General features: G+C 43.2%; 1 protein-coding gene across 5 annotated transcripts in view; it reads right to left on the reverse strand.

The window, feature by feature from the left end:
• Positions 1-11,035, reverse strand: part of ST3GAL3 (ST3 beta-galactoside alpha-2,3-sialyltransferase 3) — a 189,739-nt gene that overhangs the window by 43,618 nt on the left and 135,086 nt on the right. For all 5 annotated transcript variants that reach the window (XM_009332535.1, XM_009332533.1, XM_009332536.1 and 2 more), the window contains 2 exons: positions 9,615-9,710; positions 4,918-5,104 (listed from right to left, as the gene is read on the reverse strand). In XM_009332535.1, the coding sequence (XP_009330810.1) occupies positions 4,918-5,104; positions 9,615-9,710 (283 nt within the window). The remainder of the gene's footprint in view (positions 1-4,917; positions 5,105-9,614; positions 9,711-11,035) is intronic.

Consider the following 11,035-nt stretch of genomic DNA (forward strand, 5'->3'; position numbering starts at 1 on the left):
CTGCTGGAAGCATCTGCAGGCTCATTACTACATGAGAATGAAGCTTGTGAGCTGCCAATTTCTAGTGAAACCTTTGCCCTCACTTGGCTGCTTTATCACTGTGTGCCAGATGTTCAGGGAAGTAAGCCCTAGCAAGCAAGAGAGCTCCTTCTGATTCACTAATGACGGGCAAAAAACCACCCTGGAATCAGCCTCAGTGCCAGGCTGTGATGGCTGGTTTGCATAACTGGCTCTTGTAAATTCCCCTGTTTGTTTCAGGAAGCATCTACTCTCCACGCAATAGAGCAACCTTCAGCTTTTGACCATTATTTTAATAGAGAAGAGCAGTATATGGCCAAACCTCCCTCCCCCTATAATTCCACTGGTACTTTGGGTATTCAGGAAGAGCTTCTGTCGCTGAGAGACCCGGGGTGATGCAGGACAGTACAACAGTGGGAAGCAGGCAGGGTGGATCACAATACGTATAAGTAATGTCTCTTGGCAAAAAGAACAGTCCAGGAGAGAGCGTAACTGTTCTGAGTGACTGTCCGTGAGTAATCCACCTCTGGGGATGCACTAGCAGCTGCCATTTCATCAAGAGGAGGGGTGCCTGGAAATGCCAGCAGGCTCTTGCAGCGACAACTGCAAGTCAGCACTGCCAGACCAGTCACCACAGATGCATGAACAACTCACATCAGTGACCCTTCTGCAATAATCATGGGTTCACGCGACTGCAGGCTGTGGGACTCCAACCCACTTCCTTTCCACTTGTACATTGACATATTAGGTCAGCATGGTCCAACACTCCCCTCTGCTTATCATGTCACCTTTCTCCATCCCACACTCCTTTTCCCCCATTTACTTGCAACAAGTGCAATTATTTTCTCCTTCAGTTTATTCTAATGCTTGCCAAATGACTGAAATCAGATTACCAGTGTTTTAGTCGCTCAGATTCACCCACCTTTCCCCTTCTTAAAGACAGGGCTATACTCTCCAGTGATACACTACCGCCCTGACTTGCTCCAAGACTTGCATTTTTGAGTGCCAGCTCACCCAGAACTCTATGATGGAGACTACCTTTGTTTTGATGCTGATGTTGAATATTTAGCCAAACCTGTCCTTTTTCTAGATTAATCTTTTCTTTCAAGTTTTTATTTGCTTCCAGTTATTTCCGGTTTAGTGTGAAACAAAAAGCAAGTGAGCTTTTACTTTTTCTTTAGTCCATGTTCCACTGCTCCTCTTTCTGGATATAGTGCCTCCCAGGGCACCGAGGCATCACGCAGATCTCCAGAAGGCTGTTGCACCAGACGGTATGTAACACACCAAATCCTCTGCCTCACCATTCTGCTGCTGCTTCTGCATTGCACCAATTCTCTTTCCTTATAACATCTCCTGAAAATCCTCCTCTCTACAAAGCACTTATCCCTTCCTCAGTATGCAAGTGCTGCCAAAAGACTAACATAACACAGAGCAAATCCCTCTCAGCTGCAGGGAGAATAAGCTTATCTGACCACTGACCCCAGCAATAAATAGCCATTCGCCTTTCATTTACTCTTTCTCAGATAAACTCCTTTTGATTTCACTTACTTGAGAGGGGACTAACCAAGGATCCTAGTACCTGGCCCAGAATCTCTGGTCAAGCGGGTCCAAGCAGCTCCAGGTCTGGTGTCTGAAGGAATTCAGAAAGTCTCATACCCCACCTGTGACTGTACCATGGACACATGCAGTTGCCATCAACATTCAGGGGCAAAGGAAACATCAGAGGGCAGAGTTCGGCCCATTTTTTTGAGGAATGTGTCCACTTCCCCAGCAGTCACATTCTTTAGTAGGATGCTTCCATTTCCCTTATCTCTGTCCTGAGGTCAGACTCCTGACTGTAACCACTGGTTTGCAGCGGGGATGAAGTCTTGCAGAGGGATAGGCCTAATGTCAGATAAGGAATAAGCAACAGTGGCATATAGAGCTCCTAGGTCAAGCAAGTGCCTCTAGATGAATTCAGGAAAGGAAGAAACTCCCTTTTTCTGGAAAATCAGCTGAGAGAGAAACAGGAACTCTCCACAGAGAGCACTGGGCAGGCATTTGTCATTTTGAACTTACCACACACTGATAAAAATACTAACACTCACTACTAGAACAAACAGACGCCTACGACTTATTCCCATAGCACTGTTAGTTCTCCATCGGGTCATTTCTTCTAGCTAACAGACAGCATTTTTTGCATTGGTTTCCACTAGAAAAAACAGCTGTGCTAGCCATCTGCTTGCAGCTAAAGCCAGTGACAGCAAGATCTCAGCCTCAAATAGAGAGAGATCAGACTAGAGAGGACAAGACAGATGTCTTCCAGTCACCTGGACTGCATCCTAAAGTATTCTATGAACTGGCTCAGCAGCCTCAAAAACCAGCAATGATTCCCTTTGGGAACTTGTGTAGAACAGGTAGGGTGTCAAAGGATTAAAAAATGGACAAAAGCAGTGCCTAGCCTTAAGAAGGCAAAAAAAGGGAAGAGAGTTGATTTATGATTTTGATTCTCAGAATAGCAAGATTAATTATTTGTAAGCACCTGAAAAAAATAACAAAGACTGAGTAGCAACCCTGGTGGATTTGTCAAGGGCGAATCATTATTGGGAAAAAAAACCAACAGTATTTCTTTATACAGGGAAAAAAAAGTATCATAGGGGAGAAGCAAGACGTGAACTGGAATTCAGTAAGGTTTCTGACATATCACTTTCATAAACATGCCAAAAAATATTATTAATGATACTACTATGATACAAGTTCAGAAGTGGCCAAAAAAACTATCCAGGAGGAGTTCTCAGTGGGGTCACTGTAGAAAGGGAAGGATGTTATTACTTTGGGGTCTGCCTAGGAACCAACTTTGTTTAGTGTTTTCATTATCAACCTAGATGATGGAGGAAAAACTATGTTTATTAAATTGCAGAGGACATGAATCTGGAAAGAATGGCAGGTATGCTGGAGAGCTCTGCCAAAGGAACCTGGCAAATTGGAGAAGTGTTCTGGAAGAAAGAATCGGTAGGGACAAATGCACGGTGCTGCTCTTTGGCAGGAAGAGCCAACGGCACAAGCACAGGGGAGGTAGTTCTGCTCTTTAGTTCTTCCTGAGACCTGGAGTCTCAAGGAACTGGACACTCACCTTCAGTGCCATGCCATTGTGGAAAAGGCAGTCAAAACAGTGGATGTATAAAGAATGAGAACTGCGAAGCTAGTGAAGTAGCTGTTTGCTCCTATTTGCTGTATTCTGTACATTTTTGGGCACTGCTCTTCAACAAAAATATGAATCAACTGCAGGCATTTGAAAGAGCAACAGGAATTAAGAGATCTGGAAAACATCACCTTCAAGAACTGAAAAAAATGGAGTGTTTCCAAAGAAGTGAAGGATAAGGAGCCAACCACAAGAGCACTGAAGTAACATGCAATGTAAGAAACTCAAGTTCTTTCTGCTCTCTGCCAAGCTGGGCACCGAAGCACTCGGTTAAGATTACATTAGTCGCTCTCCCCAGTTTTCTAGCAAGTTTCAACAAACTATTCACTGCATCTTTCCAAGAGCAGGGGATACCACATTAGAACCTGGTGATGACCGCATGACTGCAAGCATCAGGTGGAAATTCAATTTGTTTTGAAGTAAACCGATCCATCCTTTGAACTTCAAGCTAAACCCTAGGAGTCCCTACAACTGCATTCAGGTTGTAGGGCACTGACACTGCCAAGGCTTTCCGAGAATGAAGAACAAGAGTGTGACATAAACCAAAGAAAATTACTTTTGACTCAATTATTCATGTTACGAAAGCGCACTTGTGCTTGCCCAGAGGCTGACAGGTAACTTCATGCATCTGGTACGAGGAAAATAATTGCAAGTTGGTCCCAATGTGAGACAAGAGCAAGGTATGAGCCCTTAAGGCCATCTATGTAACAACTGTATACAATTATATTCCCAGACTGTTTCATTCTGTGTATCATGAGCTGCCAACCTCCTCTCTCGTCTCCAAACACACAATATAACATCCCATCCCCTGAACGTTAATCCATTTGTCTGGTTATTTGTTGAAAAATCATTAAAGAACATTTGAAAACAGAGATATAAGATTTGTAAAACAAGAACTATACCCAAATAGAGGCCATTTATTCTGGACTTCATGACAGCAGATAAAGATGAGCCATTTACTGAATGAGAAGTCAGTGATCACAACCTGATTCTGTTTAGGATGGGTGAATTACAGAGAACAACCCTGACTAGTAACAGGGCCATGGTACTACAGAAGGGCACTAATGCAACTGACTGGGACAAAATATTTACATGAGGAAAGTGGTGGCTTCACCATTTCAATGGTTTTAAATTAGACTTGATACTGCTGTTCTGGATGATACTTTAGCCAAACACAGATCATGAATCTCAGTACAGCAATAACAGAGCAAAATATAATGGCTTGTGCTATTCAAGAGGTCATATTAAGTCTGTGAATTGTAGCCTTTTCAACAAGTTGTGCTGTTGCTGTGTCCTCCTCCCCTCCTGTGCCATCACATCCTTATCCCCAAACTCCCATTTCCTCCCCTTGCCATTTCTCTTTTCCTTCCTCTGCTCTTAAATCCTAAGAGTCCATAAAATCCGTGCAAAAGTTCGTCCTTTTATATAGTCTTTAAAATAAATAAAAATTAAATTCATTGTTCATAGCACACACTAACATAATCCTGAATAGAAAGCCTCATCTGTGATGCAAGGTCAGGTTACAGAGAGATGTCTTTGTAAAGCATATTTAATTAAAGCTGAAGTCCACGGAAGTAAAAAAGCCTTCACTTAAATGCAGCAGGACACACAGAGGAACTCTCTTCGGACCAAAGTGTGGCAAATATGACTGTGATATCATGTCTGCCCACTGTTTCTAATTAGGTGACCTTCACAATGCCAGCTGACAGCATTCTTACCACTTTCTCCTTGTAAACAATGTATTTCAGCCACTTGAAATCCTGCCATTTGAATCCCGCCAGAACAAACAGGGAATCCTTCTCATACTGCTCCATTTTCTGGATTGCACCTTCAGGATATGTGATCCGGAGAGTTGTCTTGCCACCCACATCTTTTTCAAAGCCCTTCACTGGAGCCGAGTTCAGCCTGCAGGGCAACCAGAGAAGACACTGTCATGGATTCCCACTTACACTTATGCATGTTGATGATACAGCAATCACTGCCGGGCAAGAGCTCCCTGTACGCAGCTGTTACAGCAGCAAACATTAACTCTTGCAGTTCTTCATCACAAACAATTATGAAGCTTTATACCAAGTGACAACAGTTTAATTAGAAGCTATTTAAATTCTTTCTTTGAATGTAATGCAAACCACTTCTGCACATCCACTCCTGTGATGTAAATTGGGTTGGAAGCTTTGGAAAAGGAAACTGAAAAATATTCTCCTTGCAAATTTGGAGTTACAAACTAAGCATTAATATTTTAACACCCCATCGCTCCTGGGATATCTTACTTGGATTCTGCAGGACTGTGCTGAAACAGAGGATGCAGCTCCATGGCAGTTTAAGCGCACTGAAACTGGTCTCATGCTCCAACCCCAGTCCAAAGCTTACGCTGCTCATCTTACCGGCAGCGAGATTGTTTAGGGAACTAAGCCAGCTCATAATTTTGAAAAAAACAAACAAACAAACCAACAAAGGAACAATCTCCACCTGGTTTAATTCCCCAAACTGGCCCATCCAGAAGGCGAGCTGCCCTGCAATGCCAACGCAAAGGAAGAGGTTGGGCTGCGCAGCTGGGGTAAGGCTCAGCAGCACTGTGGTCTCACTGACTCGGAGGAGTTTCTGCTGTGGAAGTGCATCCCACTCTGAAAACACACAAGCAGACACACAGCTTTGCTCTTGGGCACACTGATTTCTAAGGGAATGCTATGTGTTTAGCTGTGCTTTTTTTAAAACACCCCTCAGGGACAAAGTTTTTTCCCTTCAAAAAACAAACTGCTCTGGCGTCAACAGCAATGATGACTTTCGACATTAAAGTTACTCAGAACTTCTATTCAAAACTAGAAACCCAAAGCTGAGGAAATTTCAAGTAACTTGGAATACAAATCTTGCTGACATCAAACAGCAGCCCCTGATGAAACAGATTGCCTGCTTGAATTATTGCAGCTTTCTTGACTTGGGGTAGTTCAATATAACGGAAAGTGCTTATGGACTGCAAATTTTGCCACGTAGGAATGTTAAGGAGGATCTGGATTTGTCTTTTTCAGCCTGGGTAAGCATTTTAGGTGGGAAACCTTTTAGCAGAAGAAAATCCCTATATGCAATCTGAAATTCTATTCAGAATTAAGGAGAATAAATTCCTATGTATTTTTAGTAAAAATACTTTATCATTAGGAATAGGATATTAAAGGGAAAACAACTTAAGAATCGGCACCATCGCAATTTATACAGGATGTGAAGCCTTTTTTTGTGGTTTATAGACCCTCGCTTTGTATCCTGACTTCGAGGTATCTAGACCTGACTGCCTGCAAAAACAGTGCTCCCAGCCAGCCTGATCCCTTGCATTTTCCTCTGTTGCTGATGGTGTGTTCACACATAATTCACTTTTGCTATTGACATTATTTAAAATTCAAGGCGTTGTATCTCTTTGGGGTAGATGAGCCTACATAATGTAAAAGCACATGGCCCTAAAGGTAACAGAGATAAATACAATGAAGTACTATGTAAAGAAAGCTAGTTATACATATTTTCATCTGCCTTCTTGAAGTTGAGGGGAAGGTTAGCGTCTGCAGTTGTTTCAAATGTCAATGTGTAGCTCTTTGGCAGGGTTTTCCCCACTCCCAGCTGCTGGGTTCGCCGTTTTGCTGCTTACCTTGTTAAAGCTCCCAAAACTTGGGATCCCTACTTTGCATCTCGACAGGAAACAAAACAAACCATTTCCCCAAGTAAAATGATCTCAGGTCTCCAGCAAAAGGACAGAATGTGAGCTGCTGACGGAGTCATAGTGATGGAGTCCTGCTAGCGAGCCAGCGCTGTCAGCCCCACGGTCAGTGCCCCAGGGGCAGCACAGGCAATGGAGCAGGAAAAGTTCTGGCAGCCACAACCTGTGTTCACGAAGGTGCATACTACGCAGTTTGAACCCCTTCTCAGGCAGGACACGCTGGTGGTTATAAACACAGCTAGATCTTAGACAACCTCAGTTAGGATGCCAGGCCTCCTCGCACTGCCCACGGACACGCAGTTTTCTCCACAAGAAGTTTCAGAGTGTTTTTCTGTCTCTGTATCCACTGATGGCACAGGGAACTTAGACACACTAACTCCTAACCTGGGCACCATGAAGACCCTCCCAAATATCACTAAAGTATCATCATCAGGTGAATCCCTATCTCATTCTAACCAGGAATTTCTGACACATGCTTGTTTTTCCTGTCTGCAATCTATTCTAAGGAGGCATTTCAGACCACTGATAACTGACTGCTGCAAGAAGTTCCTGCCAGGTAAACAGTGTAACAGCTGGGAATAACATCTGCACTGAAATCTGATAATATCCATTAAAAAAATCCGAAGAGTAACTAACTCACTCCAAGCTGTTTTAGAACCGTCAAAGCTGATCTGACTCTCTTCACCACAAGATCAAAATTTCTTGCTGCAATTAGCGATCCTCACACGGTAACACACGATGCATCAAAAAACTCCACATACTGCTGGATCACTCCTTTGTTCACAAATGTACCACATTTCTCCCCCTTAAAATTCACCTCCTAGGTCCCAAATCTGATCCTTCAAAGGAGTTTTGCAACCCATGAAAAAGGATGCTATACACAGGGGACTTCCCCAGGAGTAAAGGAAGCAGTTGGATACATTTATGAAGTCTGCTCTCACCTCCTCAGTCCCACATCCAAGCACCTGGCTTCATTTAACCTTTACAGTTGACTTTTCTCTCCTTTATCCATCCCACAAACAGCACAGGTGCTTAGCTGCCCTCTTATCCTCTCAGCTTGCAAACTGACTTAGATCTACTGATGTGGAGAGAGAAAAGGATGAACTTCTCATTTGGAAATTAAATAGTGGACTTTCTGATGTAAATCTTAGTGGGTGGCTTAGTCCAGATGGATTGAAACTGTTCTCTTGCTGCTTTTTGAACAGTCTGAGCCCAAGAAGAGGCTATAACTGAATTTTAATTCATCTCAAATAACTGCAGGTCACCAGACTATAACTAGCAGTAAGAGCTCTTTGCTAGCAACTGACAGTGGGACGAACTAGGAAAAGGGCTGTAAAAGTTTCATCCTGTTCTGAACAGCCATCCCTGTGTCCAGAGCATTGTCAGGGAAGCAGGGAACCATTCACAGGAACAAAGGACTGAAAGGGATCTTCTTGGTCTTTTGTCCAGAGTTAGAGGGTATTTATTACTCTATGTATATTCTATTCTTTCCTCATGTGCCCATTACTAGCGCATGGGAGAGAAAGGAGACCATGCTAAATGATACCTTCTCTATGCCTTAAATTCTTTTCCTAATCCTTTTCTTTCTTCCACCTTAGCTAAGTATTTGCTATTTGCCACCATGTCTCATGGTTGACTAAAGTTCAGAGAGATAATATCAGTTACATTCCCTTTAATATGAAATCAGCTATCTTACTAAGGAAAAAAATACCAGCTTAGACTACGTTAAACCAGTTTTTATAAACTTACACTGCAGTTTAATCCCGCTTTTCGTATTTACCATTGTAATATTTTGTTACTCGTGATTCAGAACCCGCTATAAAGCTCTCCATTTTTTTCAAGTCAGACTAATGGGTCTGTAGCTCCCTAGAGCACGTCCCCCCTCCCTCCTACACACACACTCTCTCTCACTCTCCATTAGTACAGGTATTATGTTTGTTAATCTCCAGTCACCCAGAACACCTCCCTGACTTGACAGATTTATTACTAAGAGTTATGACTAGACCTGTGATTTCACATATCGGCACGTTTTTCAAGCATTCTGAGATGGCGATGATCCAGGTCCTCAGTGAAAGCAAGAAGTCCTAACTTTGACTGTGGTTGTTTCCACTCCTATGCCACTCTGCTTCTACTCCCTTATTCAACATCATCATCCGCAGTGAAGCGGAGGCAAAGTATTCACAGTTTCTAGGGTGCACCTACAGGTGTTAATCATTACTGGGTCCTCACTCATGGAGGCTTACTGCTTCCTAAGACCCTATGCTGCACCATTCTTAGTTCTTCCCTTTCTAACTGTGAAGTGTAGGTCCCGGGGAATGCTACACATGTATGACCAATACTACTTCCCTGAGCTACTGAGGGGATATATCTGGGAGCAGATCTAACTGTAAGTTTTACTGCTTCACCACCTAAGGGCATCACAAAAGCAGCAGCTTTTAGAAAGGAGCTGTGAAGAGAAGGTTCAAGTGGGAGAGACGACATTTCCAAACAGCTGTGGAAAATTGAATGCTTGAGGAGTGCCTTTACCCTTTGATGTGATCACCATTTATAACAAACATTTACATGCTCTTGGGTTTTTTTTTCCCCTCCCTATTAGTTAATGCTTCCATACAAGTGATATTATCACTAGTGTAGGTTTAACGTTTGCCGGCATAGCACGTGAACTGGTACAGAAACTGAATATATGACAAGAAAACTGTGATGCCAAAGACTCACCTGACAACAACATCATAGTCATCAATTTTTAACCCCAATGACTTATTTGCAAGTACTCCACCATTTCCCACAATAATACATCGCCGGCAGCTGAGACTGTGGAAGAAACAGAGAAAAGAGGTGATTTTTGTAACATAACTTCAAACACATCGAGCTCCACATATTTAGTTTGCACCTATCTGAGAACTATAGGAAACCTTTTGAAATATTAAGAATTAAGGGGAGGGCAGAGATACACTTGATCCCCAGCTCACCCCATCATTACCAGGCATTACACATGATAAACTGCTTTCAACATCTCACACCACGTGTGGCCTAATGAGATGAGCTGTCAGGACAAGCAGCTCCTCTCCCCCCACACCCCTGGTATGATGGGCTTGAATCAAACCCATCTGTTTACTTAAACCTTCTCATTATTCATTTAGCACTGAAATAACAATAAACCAAAGGCTTAGTGAGGAAGTCCTCTCTCCAAGCAATTTTCTGAGTGCAGGCAGATCTTGCCAGGTTATCTGGGGTGTGCTCACCTTGCTGAGTGCAAAATTGCTGCAGTTATGATGAGACTTCAAGAGACAGAAAACCACTAAATGGATAGAAAAAGGATCCCCCCCCCCCATCCAGTAGGAAACATATATGAAGACGCAATGGGTGAGGAAGGGGAAGGAAGATAACCTTAATTAACAAAGAAACAGGAAAGAGAAGGAAGAGAATGGTTTCTCGTGGAACCGCGAGTCACGAGAACTCTCTGCAGCAGATGTTAAAAAGTGATTTCGTTTTGAAGACAGAGAGAGGACTTCTTTCCAGCCATCTAATCCCAAATGCAGCTGGCTCTTCTGGCAATGTGCCTACATCTCTGGTAGTTCACTGAAGGAATACGTGTCTGCAGAGCCTTTTTCGGAAAGGGTCCAAGGCAATCAGTTGTTTGGAGCAGACCTCTGGGCTAGGCAGCCTTCCTAGTCCCAGGCACAGTTGACTGGTCTCTTCTAGGCTGTCCTCGCTGTGATCAGTCTAAGGAGCCAGCGTGAGAAAAGCTCTACTTATGTGGGGTCTGCCTTTGCAGAGCGGGGCTGGAGTGCACTTAAAGACTCAGCTAAACCACTGAAGGTTACCCTGCTGACAGAGCCATTAGCTGGAGATATGCGCAGAATTAACAGAGCACCAAGAAATGTTCAAAGCAGCTTCCCCAGGCCAGATAAAGTTCCACTGCAGATCCCAGCCTTTCCAAAAGAAAAAACTTCCTCAAGAAGATGGACATATTAGCCCACTACTCATGTCCCTAAGGGCCGAAGAAATGTGGATATTTGTGATAATCAAATCACAATAGAGAAAGAACTTTTTTTTTTTAATAGACAATGGCACAGAAAAAAAATACAGTTCTGGCGACAAGGAGAAAGCAGAGGCAAGACCTGCTGCAGGCAGTA

This window comes from Pygoscelis adeliae, unplaced genomic scaffold (genome assembly GCF_000699105.1).
Source record: "Pygoscelis adeliae isolate BGI_AS28 unplaced genomic scaffold, ASM69910v1 Scaffold449, whole genome shotgun sequence".
NCBI classification, from domain to species: domain Eukaryota; kingdom Metazoa; phylum Chordata; class Aves; order Sphenisciformes; family Spheniscidae; genus Pygoscelis; species Pygoscelis adeliae.